Source organism: Otolemur garnettii, unplaced genomic scaffold, assembly GCF_000181295.1.
Source record: "Otolemur garnettii isolate 467f Iridium unplaced genomic scaffold, OtoGar3 scaffold00058, whole genome shotgun sequence".
NCBI lineage: Eukaryota > Metazoa > Chordata > Mammalia > Primates > Galagidae > Otolemur > Otolemur garnettii.
The window spans coordinates 1,335,787-1,355,070 of record NW_003852453.1 but is presented as its reverse complement, the minus strand read 5'-3'; the positions used below and the strand labels follow the sequence as shown (position 1 = coordinate 1,355,070).

Below are 19,284 nucleotides of genomic sequence, written 5' to 3'. Positions count from 1 at the left end.
TGGGTCTGTGATGCCCAGGGCCTGTGCTGGTCAGCACGTGGGTCTGTGATGCCCAGGGCCTGTGCTGGTCAGCACGTGGGTCTGTGATGCCCAGGACCCACGCTCCCTGCCTGGCCCTGCACAGAGGGCAGGGGGCACACGTCTTCTCTGCCTCTGAGAAGGGAGCTCCTGGCTTCTGGGACCACCGTGGGTGGACGAATTGCTGATGCCTCCTGCACTTGGCCTCCTTCCGCGTCTGAGGCCCCAAAGGTGTGAGGGGCAGAGCTCCTTCAGTGGTAGCCTCAGTCTGTGCCTCTGTATGTTTTATGTGTTGTATTTTTACTTTTAAAGTAAAAATCAGTTCAGGAAAACAGGGCAACATAAAGAAAAAAGAGGAGGAGGAGGAAGAAAAATCACCCACAGGCCCCAAACCCAGATCCCATTAATATTTTCATAGATGGAGGGTCCCCTAAAAATGCACATACATTTTAAGAAAGGTAAAAAAAAACTGTATTAAAATTGTAATACTCAGTGTACACTGGTAACATTTGTTGTTTTGTGTGTTGTATCATGTAATCTCTCGTACTTGCAGAAGCGGAGGGTTACTTGAGTATTACAATTTTAATTCAGTTTTTACCTTTCTTAAAATGTATCTGTATTTCTGGGCACACTGCTGCTGTATGTCCTTCCAATCTTTTCTTTTTGTCTTCTCATGGTGTCTTCTTATTCTTATGTGTTTATAATCATTTTTAAAAAATTAGCTTAACAAGGGGTGGTGCCTGTGGCTCAAGGAGTGGGGTGCCGGCCTCATATGCTGAAGGTGGCGGGTTCAAACCCAGCCCCAGCCAAAAACTGCAAAAAAAAAAAAAAAAAATTAGCTTAACATTTAAAATAAACATTTTTTCATGTCATTTCTTGTTCTTTGTGGAAATAATTTTTAAAGGCCACATTCCACTTCACTTAGCGTTTCCTTCTTTTTAAAATGCGGTGACTAGATTAGGAAATTTCTCTGGAAGCTTCCACCTTCAAACTTCTCAAGTTCAGTGCAAAATGTATCAAGCACAGGACGCTCATGGCAGTAACAGACGATTCTGAATCTTAGAGACTTCCCACAGTAAATGTCTGTTTGTCCTGAAGTCACGAGTTAGTGAGGGTCCCTGGGGGATGGGGGAGGGGTCCTGCTCTGCACTCAGGCGGGGACTCTTTTCATCTGGGGCTTTCCCATCCCAAAGACCTTGGTGTCTTCCTCAGGAGCCTCTGGGTCCAGCCGGAAGACAAGGGGAGAGGGCAGGATGAGGACCTGAGGGAGACTTCTGTGGTTCAGCGTAGCAAAGCATCTCTGCTGTTTGTTGTACAGATTTCAGTCCAGGGCCTCACCTCACTGCAGGGAAGCTGTCGACCCTTCCAGCGTCCTGGTCATGGGGGCTTCATCCACTCACCCAGGACGAATAAAATAAGCCCGAGCTTCTGTCTTCCCGCAGATCCTCCTCCAAGATTTCCAAGAGAATCCTATGGAGGGCCGAGCAGTGTGGATGGGGTTTCTCCTCTTTTAATAATTTCTTTCCAGAAATTATTGGGCTTCTCGATGTGCATTGTTTTTGCCACCAGACAAAAATTGCTACAGCATTAAAGAGAAAAGATTCGAGGTCAAATTCCAATTTATTGTCAGCTAGTGATTTTGTTTCTGCACAATCTAACCAACCGCACAGATAAGAAGGGATGGCTGCTAAGCCACTTATGCTGTCGCCTGAATTTGTGGGCTGCGTAGCTACGTGATGGAAGCAGGCTCTGGGGATGGGAGGTGACCTGGAGGCCGAACTCAGGCCGGCTGGTCAGAGGGGCTTCCAGGCAGAATCCTTGCTGGACATTCACAGCTGTGCCAGTGGATGGTAACTTCTCAGGAGGTTAAACATCGAAGGGTTTTCATTTTTTTCCCACTAATTTCTGCCAGTTCTGATGAAGTCCCCTAATGGCAATGAACCTGATGCCTCTTCTCTTTGGGCTAATGGTTCAGTCTGGTTAAAATTTCAGTATTCAGTATGTTCGAGTCGCAGCTCTGTGTCCCCCTCACAGCAGGGTTTTCCAATTTTAAACTCACACTTGAACCTATAGTGAAACTTCTGTAGCACACTTCAATTATGTTGATTAAAAAAAGAGTGAGAAGAAGATGCTTACTGTGCTTTAAACTTCTTTTGAAAATAATTTAATTAATGACCTTTAAAAATTTTGTTGGCACTACAAAGGAGATTTTTCCAGTTTATGATTCTGACAAAGGTTTGATAACTGAACTCCAATTAATAAGAAAAGAACAAAGACCCCATTTCTTTGTGGGCAAGAGAGTTGAACAGAAACTTCTCTGAAGATGACAGGTGAATGGCCAGCAAACAATGAAAAAATGCTCATCATCTTTAATCATCAGAGAAACGCAAATCAAACCCATGCTGAGGTATCACCTAACTCCAGTAAGATTAGCCCACACCACAAAATCCCAAAACTGCAGATGTTGGCATGGATGTGGAGAGAAGGGAACACTTCTACACTGCTGGTGGGAACGCAAACTAATACAGCCCTTTTGGAAAGAAGGATGGAGAATTCTCAAGGAACTGAAAGTTGACCCACTGTTTGATCCTACAGTTCCATTACTAGGTATTTACCAAGATGAACAAAAAAGCATTTTACAACAAAGATATTTGCACCAGAATGTTTATTGCAGCCCAATTCACAATAGCTAAGTCATGGAAGCGGCTGAAATGCCCATCAACCCATGAGTGGATTAACAAACTGTGGCATATGTACACCATGGAATACTATGCAGCCATAAAAAGATGGAGACTTCATATCTTTTATGTTTACCTAGATGGAGCTGGAACATCTTAGTAAAGTATCTCAAGAATGGAAAAAAGTGTCTAATGTACTCAATACTATTATGAAACCAATATATAATCACACGTTCATACCATTATAAAACAGAAATATCATCTGGAAGGAAGGAGGGGTGGAGTGGGAGAAGGGAGGGTGGTGGGGGGATGGCATTTGGTGAGGTCTCACCTAAGGTACACAATGCAAGATATATTTCAAAACAACTAAGAGTATATTATAAATGTCTTACCACGAAAAATAAGTGAGTGAGGTGATGGTTATGTTAATCAGTTTGATTTAAATATTTCCTATTGTATAATAAGTCATCATATTGTACCCCATAATTGTATACAGTTTTGATTTAATAAAAATTAAAGTAAAAAACCTTTTCTTGGCACACCTAAGATCCTCTCATGGCACACCAGTGTGTCTTGAAAATCACTGCCTTAGAGGCTTGGTGTGGCAAGGGCGTGTGTGGTGTGTGTGTATGTGTGGTGTCTGTGTGGTATGTGTATGGTGTGTGGGTATATATATGTATGTGTGGTGTGCATGTGTATGTCGGGTGTGTGCTTGGTGTGTGTATTGGGTGTGTGTGTGGTGGGTGTTTGTGGTGGGTGTGTATGTTGTGTGTTGTGTGTGTGTACATGTGTGTGGTGGGTGTGGTATGTGTGCTGTATGTGTGGTGTGTGTGTATGTAGTGTGTGCTGTGTGTGTTTGTGTATGTGGTGTGTGTTGTCTATGTTCTATGTGTTTGTGTATGTGTGTACATGTGTGATGTGTGTGTTTGTGTATGGTGTGTGTGTGTGGTGTGTGTGTATGGTGTACATGTGTGGTGTGTGTGTGTGCAGTGTGTGTATGGTGTACATGTGTGGTGTGTGTGTTTGTGTATAGTGTGTGGTGTGTGTGTTTGTGTATGGTGTGCATGTGTGGTGTGTGTATGGTGTACGTGTGTGGGTTTGTGTATGGTGTGTGTGTGTGTGGTGTGTGTGTGTGCAGTGTGTGTATGGTGTGTGTGTGTGGTGTGTGTATGGTGTGTGTGTGTGGTGTGTGTATGGTGTACATGTGTGGTGTGTGTGTTTGTGTATGGTGTGTGAGTGTGTGGTGTGCGTGTTTGTGTATGGTGTGCGTGTGTGGTGTGTGTATAGTGTATGTGTGAGGTGAGGTGTGTGTGTTTGTGTATGGTGTATGTGTGTGGTGTGTGTGTTTGTGTATGGTGTGCGTGTGTGGTGTGTGTGTAGTGTATGTGTGAGGTGTGTGTGTTTGTGTATGGTGTATGTGTGTGGTATGTGTGTTTGTGTATGGTGTACGTGTGTGGTGTGTGTGTTTGTGTATGGTGTGTGTGTGTGGTGTGTGTATGGTGTACGTGTGTGGTGTGTATGTTTGTGTATGGTGTATATGTGTGGTGTGTGTTTGTGTATGGTGTGTGTGTGTGCGTGCACTGTGCTGGGTGGGGCAGGCTAGCAGTGGGGGAGCAGGCGGTCTTTTCTCTTACACACCTGTCTTTCTCTTAGTCCTGTTCCCTATGTCCGTGCAGGGGATCCAGGAGGGGGGGGGACACATCCTCAGCCAGCTGCCACCTGTGGGTTCACCGTCTCCTTTCTGTGGCCCATTCCAGCCAGTCCAGCTCACTGTGCAGATGGGGGATGGCAGGGTGAGGACCCTGATGGGACCAGACCCACAGCAGCTCTGCTGGGCATTGCTGCATGAGGAAGATCCCTGGGTCTGCTCGTGGGTCCTGCCAGGCAGCCCTCTGTCTGCATTCTTCTGCCGTGGTGGCCTCTCTGCTAGACACTGAGTAAGGTCACAGAATCAAGACTAGCCCCAAATGCCGCCTCCCTCTGCACTCTCATTCCCAGGGAGCTCGCCATCTCCTGGGCGTTGTCCCTCTGTCCCCCTGCACTGTGCCCCTCCCTTCCGTGTGGAGACTCCCAGCTTTGCCAGCAATTATCTTAACCCTTCTACCTCTGATGCGGGGTGGGGAGCCAGTCAGGCCCCCTCCTTCCCTCCTCTGTAGCCCCAGAACGTGCCCCCTCCACACTACACCTCCTCCCTCCCTTCTTAGAGATCAAGGGAGGCCTCTGAGGGTGGCTGGCACGAGACCGGAGCCCTGGGCAGTTAGGGTGCTCAGCACCTCTCTCCTCAGCGGCGGCCCCAGTTGCCAGTTCTGGGAAAGGAAGAGCCCACTTAGCACCAGACGCCACTGGCACCTGGGGTTTCTCAGAATATGTGCCAGTTGAAGATGTCCATGGTGGCAGAGGCAGATTTAAACAGCACAGACACATGTGCCCCTCTGTGCCCGTCCACTGCGTGAGAGGACGTTCACCTGGACTAGAAATCCTGTTGCCTTATTTCAGCAGAAGCCCCGTGGAAGCACAGCCGCATCTCCTACTGTGTCTAATTTTCTTGATTTTAGGTTTAAGATGCTGAATGACGAGAACTCCAGCCACCTCCTCTACTTTAACTGTGCTCTCAGGTGGTTCGCCCTGCGGATGGACGTCCTCATGAATGTCGTCACCTTCATCGTGGCCTTGCTGGTGACCCTGAGTTTCCCCTCCATCAGTGCCTCATCCAAAGGCTTGTCACTGTCGTACATGATTCAGGTAACTGCTGTGCAAAGTTGGGCTTGGCTTGGAGGCTGTGGCGTGGGATACATCAGGGAGCGTGGAAGGATTACAAAAACCCAACTCAAATGGGTTTAAACGTTGAGAGTGCACACCATTCAAAGGTGAGGCGGTTGTGTGGGCACCGGGCACAGTCTGCCCTCCCTGGTGGCGGCCTCCCTCACAGTAGCACAACAGGGACCAGCAGCCTCGGACTCTACAGTGGGGAGGAGGCAGGAGCTACGGAACGAGTGCCCTGAACTTTCTCTTGCTGCATAAATTTAGGCATTGCAGGACTGATTGGTGGTTTGAGTGGACTGGGATGACTGGTTTTGGCTACCAGAGGGGGGCACGTCTCATCCCAGCTCACAGTCACACAGCCGCGGCTCGGTGGGAGAAGTGCGGTCAATGCTGGGAGGCTAGCTCCTCGTCCCGCAGACAGAGACTGTGCCGCCCCTCTTGGCTGTTTCTTTGTTGTTCTTTTGAAAAACAACAAAGATGAGCACATGGCACTGACTGTGCTTGGCTTCAGGGGCTGAATTAATTACCCAGTTAATTCATTTACTCCCCTGTGGCACTATGGCTCTGTTGCAGCCCCCATTTTGCAGATGAGGAGACTGAGGCCCAGAAGGACTTGACACCTGCCAAGTGTGAGAGCCGGGATTTGAATCCATGCCATGTGGGGCTCATGCCTGTTTAAATCTTGTTGCTTGATGAATGCCTCATTCTCCTCTTTGGAAACTTTTCAAATGTAACCCTTATCCTTGGTGGCCCGGAACTCTAGGGCAATGGATTTGAATGTTTTGTTTTTTTTCCATATAGTCTGTTCAGAGCTGTGGGTTCTTCAGATTGAAGGCAACTCTCTTTCTAGCTTGGAAAATTTTCTTCTTTTTTCTCTTTTATTTTGACAATTCCTCCTTGTCTGTTTTTTCTCTGTGTGACTCACATTGGTTGATTTTTGGGTTTCTTACATCAATTCCCTATGTTTTTCTTTTATCTCGAAGTTTCCATCTTCCGTAGTTGACTCTTTATTCTGGGAATTTTCCTTAGCTTTGACATTCAGCCATTCTTTTCCATTTTCATATAGTTTAATTTCATAAGCTCTTGTTTTCTGAGCTTTTGGGCAAGTTGCTTGTACATGGATACAATACTCTTTGAGTCTCTCTGAGGATATTAATTGGAGTTGGAGGTTTTTTTTCCCTCTTAAACTCCTCCTTGTCTGATAACTTCCCACCCCCCTCCCCAGAGTCAGCTTTTCTTCTCATTTTTCATTCTCTTGTTCTCTTATTCCACTGGTTTTATCTGTCTCTTGATTAGGGTGACCAGATTTTAACATTTGTAAAGCGGGACAACATGGCTGGGGGGTGGGGCGGGGCGGGGATGGGACAGGGCAGGGCAGGGCCTGACAACAATGCAAGCTTTGATAAGCAGTTCTCCATAATCACTTCTCAACAACTATTTGTTATTATTACAGTTTAACATTATAAAATTAACAAAAATAATATAAAACTCATATTCTGGCAAAATAGCCACATGGCAGCCGAAAACCGTATATTCCCTTCCTGTTCTCCCGCCCGTTTGTGCATTCTTTCCAAAAATCAGAACTTTTTAAAAACACTGCAGGACAAGGGACAAATTGTTCAAAGCGGGACGTCTGGTCACCCTACTCTTGATCCACTTGTGTGTAAGGGACTGGGCTGGATCTTCAGGGTTTCCTCTTTGTAGATGCCTCGCTGGATCCCTCCAGATGGGAATTTTAACAACTATATGCGGTGGGTGGTGAGGCCGGCTCCACTTTAGGACAGCAGCCGGGACAGCAGCCAGCCAGCAGCTGGCCTTCAGGGACCCAAATCCTAGATTTAAAGGGGTCTTTATCTAGGGCACTATTTTGGGAGCCTCATTTGTGCCCGCACAGTTAATTCACAGTTTCTTTAGAGGAAATCGTGCCTGTGTGTCTGTGTGTGCGTGTGTGCACACGCCCATACCTGGGGCACGGTGTCCAGCTCCCTCAGGGTGGGAGGGGGAAGGGTTGCTGGCACCTTCATCTGTCCTGAGTAGCTGTGTACACACAGGCCACGGATCAGCCAGCCTCTTTGTGGACCCCCTTCCCACACCCGGAGCCTGTCTGGGTTCTGCTGGACAGAAGGCCCTGAAGCCCCTGCAGCACATTCTGCTTCCCTTTCATCAGAAGTCCCCTGTCCTCTTCCGTCCCCCTCTCGTTAATGGGGCCTCTCTCCAGCCCCCTGTTAAAGGTCTATTCCTTCTTGAAACTTCTCTGATATCACTTTACTGGTATTTTGGGAAGGCAAAGGGGTAAAAATACATTCTCAGTACTCGAGTGGGAAAAAAATGAATTTTCCTGGGGTAGCCAGTTCCCCTTATTGATGGATATTTTAATTTGCTGTCTAGTAAAATATCCAACAGATGATGTTGAACAGTCCCCCTTGATTGTTCCAAACAAAACAGCTTTCCCCAACTGAGGTCATGCTTTGGGAAGGCGTCATCCCCTGTCCCTGAGATTGTTTTCAAACACTCCTGTAAGGCTGGAGGAGAATTTGCACGTTGAGATCCACAGGAACGCTGCTATCCAGCTGGCTTTGTGGTTTTATTGAGCATAACCCCCTTTGGAGAGCACAGAATCAAAATGACAGAGCTTCCCTGGAGACCAGAGGAGACTCCCCGCCTGGATGGATGAGCAATTGGCATGAAGCCCCACAGCGTGGGGACGGCACTCTGGTGAGGGGCAGGCACCTGCTGGCCCCGTACTGCCCTGGTGTGCGGACCCCAGCCCTGGGAGGGCCTCCCCAGCCTGTGGGAGCCAGTCCTCCTACAGTAACAGAATGCTCGTCCACTGTCCTGAGATGCAGCTGTGAACAGTCTGCAGGGTCCCTGCCCTCCTGGAGCTTCCCTTCTAACTGGCCGCTGGAGTGAATGGTGGGGACATGTGGAGAGAAGGCTGCACAAAGCAGTTAGTGTTCTGAAGTGACTGTCTGCCGAAGAAGCGACTTGACACCCCATAGTCCAGGCCGGGACGGGACTTCTGAGCTGAGACCTGAATGATAAAGAACTAGCCTGGGAGACTATAAGAAAGAGGGCTTTGGGCAGAGGGGGAGGGGGAGGCTGGGGAGTGGTGGGCCTGGTGGGGCTGGAAGGCAGCAGAAATGAGGTCAGGGTGTGCGGGGCAGGACCCACGGTGTGTGTGTGAGTCGAGGCAGCTGTACTGCCCGTGCTCTGGGAAGGAAGGGGCTTCTCATCCTCAGGGCTGTGCACTGCGGGCCTGTCATTGTAGGCTGTTGAGCAGCAGACCCAGCCTCTACCCATGAGGTGCCAGTATCACTTTCCTTCCCCCAAACACCATGATTTTGACGACTGAGAACGTGTCTAGGCTAAATGTCCCTGGGAGCATCAGCACCCCGGCTCGCAGCCGTCGCTCTGAGACGGGAGGGAAGGCCGTAGTGGAGGCCAGCTGAGGGGCGCACCAGCAGTGGGGGTGGCTCTCATTCACCTGTTCAGCCTCACTGCGTCCTTTCTGTTAAAGCCACCTGCTTCTTACCAGAACTTTCTTACCTGAGGTTTGCCCGAGGGACTTGTCATAAACGCCTCTGCTCATACAATCTTCCTGAACCACCCTGCCAAGGTGACTCCCCAGCCCCTGTTCCACATCACTCCACTTTACCGACACTCTTGTCATTTATCCCATCAGTACCCTAGAAGGCAAGGCTCACACGTGCAGGGCCTTGTACACAACCTTGGGCTCTGGGAGCCAGCATCTCAACCAGCACCTGGTCCATCACCGCTACTCAGTGAATGATGTTCCCTACTAAACAGGGACTGGTCCTGCCTCTAGCCCACTTGGTGACCGATACTGTGATTGACCCTCCCCCCTTTTCCGGGCAGATCAGTTGGCCCCCTTGGGCCAGTCCAAGCCCAGGGCAGGCTAGAGGCTCAGGGATCTCCACACTCAGAAGCAGCCTCCGTCATGATGGAGGGGAGTCGTGTGTACCCCATCTACCTTGGCATGGGACAACTCCAGGGTGCACTCCAGGCAGCCTCCCAGAGCTCCCCAGGGGACTGAGCTCAGCTGTCCACAGCACAGCCTCTCAGGAACGCAGCTGCAGCTGGCTGCCTTCTCCTCCCTGCCTTGCTTCTCTCATCCCTGCTGGTACTTTCTGGGTTCATCATCTGGTGGCTTAAAATGAGAGAAAGTCATTCTCTCACAGTTCTGGAGGTCAGGACTCCAAAGCCAAGGTGCTGGCAGGGCCACGGCCCCTCTGAAGCCTCCAGGTAAACCGTCCTCCTCTTTCCTGGCCGCTGGTGTCTGTGGTTGGTTTTCATCGGCATTTCTTATCCCGCAGCTGTGTCCTTCTGACACTGTCGCGGCCTTCACGTTCCTCCTCCTCTGTCTCCTTCTCCTTGGCCTCTTCTGAGGACCCTTGTTGTTGTACTTGGGGCCCACCAGGTATTCCAGGATGATCTCAAGACCTGTAATTAAACTTGCAAAGATACTTTCCCCCAATGAGATAATATTCCCAGGCTCCAGGGACTGGATTGGACATATCTTTTGAGGGCGGGGCACACCCTTCAAACTGCCCTCACATACTAGCAGTCCACACTCAGGGTTGGTTTCTGGGGATCCAGCCTGAGGTGGGGCGACTTTAGCCTGCCACACACCCCACCTGAGCCTGGACGTTCTTACTTCTACGAGCTCACAGGCTTGCCGGCTTTCTGGTCTCTGATGGTGACAGGGTTTTTATTTGCTTCTTGGCTGTGGTGGGGAAGTGGCTGAGATGCGGGCCCCGCCAGGTGGCAGCAAGGGGCTGATGCCCAGTCTTTCTGTGGCTCTTGGCAGGGAGGTATGGGGAATTCCCACTGCTCAAAGAGGCGTGTGACAAGTGGTGCTGTGGGGGGATGATTCTTACCATCTGGAGTGCCAGGGAAAAATGTAATTACCATTTGTTTCTAAATACAAAGGAAGTGTTTAAAGGCAAAACAGCTCAACAGAAATATCTTTGCTTCTGGGTGCTTGGCTGGGCCTGGGCCTCCTGCCTGTGTGGTGCTTCGAGGCAGGGAGGGGGCTCCCAGGGGCGTGCCCTGGTTGGGCAGCAGCTCTCAGACCCCGCAGGAGGCCGGGCTCTCACTGCTGCCACTGTGTCCCTCCCACAGCTCAGCGGGCTGCTCCAGGTGTGCATTCGGACAGGGGCGGAGACCCAAGCCAAGTTGACCTCCGTGGAGCTGCTGAGGGAGTATATTTTGGTAAGAAAGGAGTGCGTCAAAGAGGAGGGACAAGTTAACACTGCCAGGACGTAGGCAAATATTTGCTCTTTTTAGTTGCAGAAGAGATTTTTTTTCTTTCTATGTCTCCCTCTGTAGAGTGCTGAACCATCACAGCTCACAGCAACCTCAAACTCTTGGGCTTAAGTGATTCTCTTGCCTCACCCTTCCAAGTAGCTGGGACTACAGGCACCCACCACAACACCCAGCTATTATTTTTGTTGCAGTTGTCCAGAAGAGATGTTTTTAAAAGCTGAAATCTCACCAGTCACTCCTTTTCTTAAAACCTGTATTTATAATACAATTTAAAATCCTTGATGTTTAAATGGGAGTTTCACTTAAAAAATTTTTTTTTCCTTAAAGGCAACTTCCACACATAGAAAAAGACAATTCAGTGGTTTTCTTTAGATTCTAAACATTAATATTTCATTGATTAAAATTGTAAATAAAAAAAAGCCTAAAAACTTTTATATTCAACTTATAAATCTTGCTATTTTTTGAACAGAAGTCTAGCCAATTTTAGACTTTTAAGGGCTTTTGAACAGTGTTTGGCTCTGTATACAAACTTAAATACTCTTAAACATTTTAAACTGCATTTTAAAATTTAATATATTCAATTTCCTTTTTAAGTGCCACAATGATCTGATTTAACAAACAAACCTTACTGAGTTTGTATAAATCTAATAAATTAAACTCATAAATACATTGAGCTTTACGTTCTCACGACAGCTCCCATGCCATATATAATCAGTAGGCTTTTAACTTAAAATCATGTTTAAAGCAATTTTTAAATTACACAGTGCAAATTATAATCCCCAGCCCAGATTCTATTAATATTGTGAATACTTGAAATATCAAGTATGCAGATTTTTTTAAACTAAAAATATTACTGTTAGTTTTTCTTCTCTTAAATATCTTTATTCTTAATTCTAAATCTTGTAGGGGTTAAAAACACTCACTCTCTAAGAATACTGTTATTCTCTCACCTAAGCCACACTGACGGGGCACACTGGATCCCTAGTTCTAGTTAATTGAGACTTTATAACTTTGGAGAAGGGGTCAAGCCTTACACTGATGCCAAGTTGCTCTGTTCCTTAACAGACTTTGCATGTCGTGGACTCTTAGGAACTTAAATGTCTTTTCCTTGTAACTCTCAAGAGACCTCTGAACTTGACCTCCCACATTCTTGTCCTCTTTCTACGTCTAGCACCTTGATGGTGCTTGTGGATGCTGAAATTCTATCAGGTTAAATCCTGCAAGTCTCAAGGCTCTGTCTGGATCTGCCACACGGCTTGAAGGCCACACTGCTGTTCCTTGCTTATTCCTCTAAGTCATGTCCCTCTATTCACTAAGCTCCAGCCACATGACTTTTCTTCCTATTTCTTCAATTGTCCAACCATGTTCTGTCCTCAGGGCCGGTGCCCTTACTGTCAGCCTTCCTAGAAGGCTGTGGACCAGAATCCCAGCATTTCGGGTCTTGGCTGGTCACGTCCTCATAGATGCCTCTTCCCCTGCCCACCACACAAATGACAGGGCTAGGTTTCATTGTCCTTAGTTCTGATTTTGTTCTTGTTTATTATCTGATATACCCACTGGAATGTGAGTTCTTTGCATGCAGGGTCCTTACTGGGCTGGTTCACCACCATGAACATCAATACCTAAAGCCATGTGAATGAATGAATGAGTGAACAGCTATTTACCTATTATTGATTATTCTCTTTTTCAGACCTGTGTTCCTGAAAGCAGTCATCCCCTCAAAGAGGGCACCTGTCCCCAGGACTGGCCCAGCCGTGGGGAGATAACCTTCAGAGACTATCAGATGAGATACAGAGACAACACCCCCCTCGTCCTCGAGGGGCTGAACCTGGACATACAAAGTGGGCAGACAGTAGGGATTGTTGGGAGGACTGGTTCTGGTGAGGACAGGCTCTGTTTTTGTCTCTTTTGGGTTTTCTTTGAATTTCCCCTGGACGTGCTGGTTGAGCCATACCAGAGTGTGATGTGTCTGTGTGTCAGATTGACTGCTGTCTTCCCTAACTGCTCTACCATAAATTAGGACTTCAGGTTGATTGCGTGTACAGAGATGGAGCAAACACACCTCGGTTTTTGAATTAATTAAATGAGAATCACTCTGGTGAAACAAGGCCCAGAGGACAACTTATGTGCTAAGGGCGCCGCGGGGATGGGCAGGTTAATTGCACTAAGGCAGCCCATCCTCTTACCCCTACCCCAGGGAGGAATTTCCGCCTCATGTCGTGTGCAAAGGGCCATATGCATCACATTAAAATTTCCCTTAATTACATGCTTGGCTATCATGGAAGCACAAAACAATGTTTGACTTGTTTTTCTTGCTTTTGTCATTTCCAGGAAAGTCGTCGTTGGGAATGGCCTTGTTCCGTCTGGCGGAGCCTGCCAGCGGCACCATCTTCATCGATGGGGTGGACATCTGCACCGTGGCTCTGGAAGACCTCAGAACCAAGCTGACTGTGATCCCCCAGGATCCCGTCCTGTTTGTAGGTACAGTAAGGTAGCTGTTTTTGATCATTGTGCATTCCTATTTTTGGAAAGTGAAATCAGACTGACTGAGAACCCCGATGTCCCTAGGCCATTCTTTCTGAGGGCAGCAGCTTCCCAGGGTGCTCACAGGCAGCTGGTGCCGCCTTCTGAGCTGAGCCTGGGGAGGAGCTGGGGATTACTGGTACAGCAGGACCTCCACAGCTGGCCACCTGCCTATACTGACTACCTCCTTAAGTTGACCTGCTTTTCATACACCAGACATGTAGATATCAGTGTAGGAGGCCTAGTTCCTTATTTTGCCTACTTCTGTAGGTTCACAGTTTATTACTGTCCCTTGGGTGGTCAACTTACAGTGTATGTATGAATAATAAACACATTATTAATGAACAACAAAGATACACACAACATAGACCGAGCAGGTGTCCAGTAGCCCTGGACAGCCCTCAGCTGTGTCTGTGTCCCAGTGTCCAACAAGTTTAACAATGACCACTCTGAAAAGTGCTGCAGTTTGCACAAAAAAGAGTGGTTACCGTAGGTCCATAGCTGTTCCTGGGGAAATGCCTTAATTTGTTTCCACCATGGAATGAACGGAAGCTGTTGCAAGTGCAAGGGGCAGGAGGTCCAGCCTCCCTGGGGCTCCAGGTCTGTGTCAAGGCATAAGGGGAAGCCACAGTGTCCCCAGGAGTGAGGTGCAGCGCTGTCCTGTAAGGACAGGGACATTGTCCTGTGGTGTATGGATGAAGCAGGGGGACTGTATTCACCATATTTCAAGTTGATCTGTATTTAGAGTTCTTTGGATGAAAAAGACATTTTGCCTCTTAAATTGTCAGCCTCACCTGCCCCGAGGTGCTCTGCCCTGTCTCTGCAAGGTGCTGGGAGCTGCAGGCACACCTCTGCCCATGAAGGCCGAGGGAATGGAGAGCCAGACTGAGCCACGAACTGTCCCTTTCCCACTGCCAGGAATTTGTGTCACTTCAAATTCACCCTGCTGTGCAGACTACTGAGGGCCCCCAGTCAGTCTCAGTGCCCGGCTCAGAGCTGCCTCTTGGCTCAGCTTCACACTCTCTGCCTGCCTCAGGGGTCTCTGCTCCAACACAGAGCTGGGGGTCCTTGGGCTCGCAGCCTGAGGTCCGTATTTTACAGACCACCATTGGGACTGAGCACAGCTCCCAGAGGGCAGGGGCAGCATGTCTGCTTCCCCCCACCCCCCCACCCCCCGCTTGCTAAGAGAATCCGCCCTGTCCATCCACCTGTCCTTGGCAATGCATCTCCTTCTCCTCCTCTTCATTGCAGGTACAACCTGGATCCCTTTGAAAGTCACACCGACGAGATGCTGTGGCAGGTTCTGGAGAGGACGTTCATGAAAGACACGGTGGGTCTCTGGGCTGCTCAGGACCAGCACGTTTGCCAGCAGCACTGCCCTGGGTCCAAATCTGATGAGCCCCTGGGCCAGCACTCGGCCAGCTTTATCTGTGGGCACCGTGTGAATCAGTGGAACACAATCCTTAGTCAGTCTTTATTGTTGGAAGCAACAGTAGGCCTGTGCTACAATCCTCTCAAGTCCTCTACACACAGCTCCTTCTGAGACTGGTGCTTTCACCCCTAATTTTAAAGACACTGAAATGAAAGCTAAAGGAAGTAACATGTCCAGCTAGTGAGCAGCAGAGTGGAGACTCAAACCCAAGCTCACCTGATCCTGCAGGTGGACGCCCTCCTCCTGTGCTAGTGCACCTGTCAGACAGAGTGAGCCTCAGAAGGATGAGGGTGTGGAGTGTTCTGGGAATGGCAGATGTGTCTGGTTTAAAGGGACTGACCCATCTGTGAGGGGGATCCTCTCCCATGGAGCTGTGGGGTCAGCAGGTGAGTGTGGCCACTGCTGTAGTCCAGGGTGTGCTTTTCCAGGACATGGGAAGAAAGTGAGAATGTCCCAAAGCCACGTGGACGCGGCGGGCATGCTGCCTAATTCAGACCCTTCCTCAGTGACTAGAAAACTCTCCCATCCCATGCCTAGTTTGTCTGTGGTAATGGCGAGACTGAGAGTCATTTCCACTTGCCTGTGTGTTCTCGGGGACTTCATGTGCACTGTTTGTGCTTGTTTGGTGAGCTGTCTGCAAGGTTCTATGAGTCACACTGTGATTTTAAATTATTAACGTCCGCCTACTCCCTGGTCTCTCCCCGATGCCTGTTTGCGATGTTGAAATGATTGTTGTTTCACGCTTTCTTTTCCACAGTAAAATAAAGCCAGCTGATGAATGCAAGAGAACGGGGCAATCAATACAGATGACGGAGGACAATTTTATAGATCATCAGCGTAAATGTGGCATTTTCTGTGTTTTATAGATAATGAAGCTCCCAGAAAAATTACAGGCAGAAGTCATGGCAAATGGAGAAAACTTCTCAGTAGGGGAACGCCAGCTGCTTTGTATGGCCCGAGCGCTTCTCCGTAATTCAAAAGTAAGAAAACAGCACGGAAAATGGATTGGTCGAATTTTGGATATTTCCTGCAGCGCCGCTCAATCCGGGAGGTAGAGCCAGGCATTTTGTCTTACAGCAAAGGGAGCAATTGAGACATTTAAAAACCTATCACTTTTTCTTAAGACAAAGTTGTGAGGGGTAAAAATTGAAAAATAACAGCCATTTTCAGACCAGTACCTGCCTCCCCAGGGCTCCCCTGGGAGGTCTCAGTTCTGCTTCCTCTTTGCTCTCCTAAGTGGCTTGAGTTGGAAAAATCTGCCTCTCAACTTTTTCCTTTTGTCCCCAAACGATTGATAAACCATACCCAGGATGCTTGAGGCCGCCGGAAGCTAGGCTATGTGAAATGTGAACTTTGTAGCTGTGTTTCTTAGTGACTTAGCCAGCCTCAATCACCGATTGCTGTAAGGCAGGGATCACTGCTGATGTGGAAACCCCAAATCACCCAAGGTGCAGGCCACTGTGTGTGTTCTCCAGACGTGCTAATGTAGGACAGATGAGTCCCACTGTGGCACCTGTCACCGCTGAGGCACAACCCCCTTCACCTACGAGGGGCCGTGGCCTCAGGAAAGTGAGCTTGGCCAAGGTCAAGCAGAGTGAGGGGCTACACCTTAGTTCATTTTCTGCTGCTATAGAGGGAACACCTGAGTCTGGGCAATTTATAAGGAAAAGAGGTTTGAGTCAGGGTTCTACAGACTGTACTGGAAGCTTCGCGCCAGCTTCTGCTTCCAGTAAGGGCCTCAGGGAGCTTCCAGACCAGTTGGCAGGAGGAGGGGGAGCAGGTGTGTCACTGGAGGAGCAGGAGAGGGCGGAGGAGGTGCCAGGCTCCGGTGAACTAAAGAAGTGCCAGCGAGCTCATTACTAGGAGCAGGGTACCCAGCTATTTCTGAGGGATCGACCCCCATGACTCAAGCACCTCCCCCAGGCCACGCCTCCTATGCTGGGAATCAGATTTCAACGTGACCTTTGGCGGAGCCAGACATCCAACAGCCCAGTGATAGGGGACCCTCTTCCCACCCACCCCGTGCAGCAGCTCTGTGATAGGCAGGCAATCCTCTCCCTGCCCACCCTGTGCAGGCCCCATCATAGGCAGGCAATCCTCTCCCCACCCTCCCCATGCACTGGCTCTGTGATAGGCAGATGACCCGCTCCCCCCACCCTACCTGGTGCCAGGTGAGCACATCCTTCCTGAAAACCAGAATCTGTGAATATATTACCTCTTACGGCAAAAGAGACTTTGCAGGTGTGATTGAATTAAGGATCCTGAGATGGGGAGATTATCCTTGGATGTGGGTGAATCTAGTGTGGTCACACGGTTTTTATAAGACAGAGGCGGAAGATTCAGAAAGGGGGAGATGTGATGCCAAGAAGGGCCACGGACCAAGGAGTGCAGTGGCCTGCAGAAAAAGACACGGAAATATTTTATCCCCTAGAGCCAAAAGGAATGCTGCCCTGACAATGCCTTGATTTTAGGACTTCTGACCTGAACTGTAAGATAATGAATTTACGCTGTTGAGTCTCTAAGTTTGTGGTGATTTGTCACAACAGCAGTAGGAAGTAAATATAAGTGCTGTTATATGCCGCATGCAATGCATGTCAGCACAGGAGATCAAGCTGTGCGTGTGGGGTTAGAATAGCTCACTTAAAAAGTGGACTGAAGAATATACAGCCGTGGGCGGCACCTGTGGCTCAAAGGAGTAAGGCGCTGGCCCCATATGCCGGAGGTGGCAGGTTCAAACCCCAGCCCTGGCCAAAAACTGCAAAACACACACACACACACACACACACACACGCGCGCGGCTGTTTCCCAGGAGATTCCTGTGAGGAAGATGGAAATGATGTAACGTCTCACGATGAATGCTTAGTTCCTTAATTTTCAGCTTTTCTTCCCCTTCCTCTGTCAGGGCCTGGGACTGACTAGGTCTTGGGCCCAGCTTAGGTAGGTTCTGGGCTCAGACCTCTAAGCTACCTTGCTCAGGAACAGTTTCTCTTAGGTGCCTGAGGTCTACCTACTTTAGCTGGAGAGAGAGGGTGTGTGTCTTAGAGAGAGTAAAGCAGTCTTCTTGGAAAGATAGAGCTTACTTAGTCTTTAGCAGAGCTTGGTGATCTTCAGCAGAGAGACGCCGTGCTGGCGTTCTGCAGGCAGGAGAGGAGACAGAGTCAGCATAAGCGCATCCGTGATAGAATGCAAGTCCCCCCCGACTGCCTTCTCCTTCAGCCTAATATAAGGCTGATCTCGTGCCTCTCAACACCACAGGTGTAGAGACTGCCAATTCACCAGTGCTCTCATCTCTTGGGCTCTCATGCTTCTTGTTAGAACTAAATCCCTCTCCATGCCCTTTTCACCAAGGTGTTCCATTATTGAGCGATACAGGTATTTCTTATAACTCTCACTCCTCCTAGCCATAAGCTATATGGGCTGCTACATTCCTCTCCGCCTCCTTTTTTAATAAGCAGGACCAAGGCTATCACCTTCCCTCTGGGTGCAGCTTTTTCTTGGTGTGACTTTCACAACATTGCTCCCTTGGCAGATCATTCTCCTGGATGAAGCCACTGCCTCCATGGACTCCAAGACCGACACGCTTGTTCAAAGCACCATCAAGGACGCCTTCAAGGGCTGCACCGTGCTGACCATCGCCCACCGCCTAAGCACGGTTCTCAACTGCGACCGAGTCCTGGTCATGGAGAACGGGAAGGTGTGAAGCTGCTGTTGGCTGCACTCCCCAGAGGCAGGGGCGTCTGGGCTTCACCTTGGGTGGGTGTTTCCTGATGATGTCATTGCTTCTCTGGATTCCAGGTGATTGAGTTTGACAAACCTGAAGTACTTGCCGAGAAGCCGGATTCAGCGTTTGCCATGCTCCTCGCAGCAGAAGCAGGATTGTAGAGGTCCCCGCAGCACGGCTGGTGTGGAAGAAGGGGGCTGTGTGGGCTGAGCAGGCTGAGTCTGCAAGGAGGGGCTGTCATCTCATCGGGCAGCCCTGGTCCCCAGCCCCTCCCTCCCATGGAGTCCAGGCCAAGCTGGGGCCAGGGCTGTGTCCCCACCTATGCAACCCCACCTTACTTGGCAGGCTCGGGGTTGGTGCTGGGTGGTGAGCAGTGGCAGACGAAGCTTGTGAATTAAAAACTGCCCTTCACCTTCTAAAACCCCAAAGGTCTCTCATGTGTCCCCACCAAGGCCACCTGAGTGCCTGAGAATGGCCACATTGTAACTTTCAGTTAGAAACGGAGGGAAACAGAATGGGAAAATGCCCGAGGGTAGAATTTGTAAAGGTTTCCTAGCCTGTCATCAGAAGGGAAATAGCAGTGCATTCTTCCCGTTTAGTGCCCCCTCTCCTGCATCCTGACTGTGTGAGAGTGATAACTGCTCAGCTCGGGGGCATGAAAGATCCATTACAGTGTTTGGCCAGAACATTTTTTAAAAATCATACTGTATGTTCCAATTGATCTGTTAGGCCAAGAAAACAAAATGCTGGGGTTTCTTTATAAATAACGTTTTTGTATCTTCTTTATTGGTCATTAAAATGCAGTAGGAAATTAAACTACCCCGAAATGTTGCCTCTCAATCGTTTCACTGAAGACATTCCAC

General features: G+C 49.0%; 1 protein-coding gene across 1 annotated transcript in view; it reads left to right on the top strand.

Annotated features, from left to right (window-relative positions):
• The window catches only part of ABCC12 (ATP binding cassette subfamily C member 12), a 55,502-nt gene extending 36,920 nt beyond the window's left edge, over positions 1-18,582 (top strand). Inside the window, exons 22-29 of the mRNA XM_023514777.1 lie at positions 5,282-5,438; positions 10,602-10,691; positions 12,436-12,625; positions 13,077-13,236; positions 14,520-14,598; positions 15,567-15,680; positions 18,230-18,394; positions 18,496-18,582. Of these exons, the coding sequence (XP_023370545.1) occupies positions 5,282-5,438; positions 10,602-10,691; positions 12,436-12,625; positions 13,077-13,236; positions 14,520-14,598; positions 15,567-15,680; positions 18,230-18,394; positions 18,496-18,582 (1,042 nt within the window). The remainder of the gene's footprint in view (positions 1-5,281; positions 5,439-10,601; positions 10,692-12,435; positions 12,626-13,076; positions 13,237-14,519; positions 14,599-15,566; positions 15,681-18,229; positions 18,395-18,495) is intronic.
• Positions 18,583-19,284: the final 702 nt, after the last annotated feature.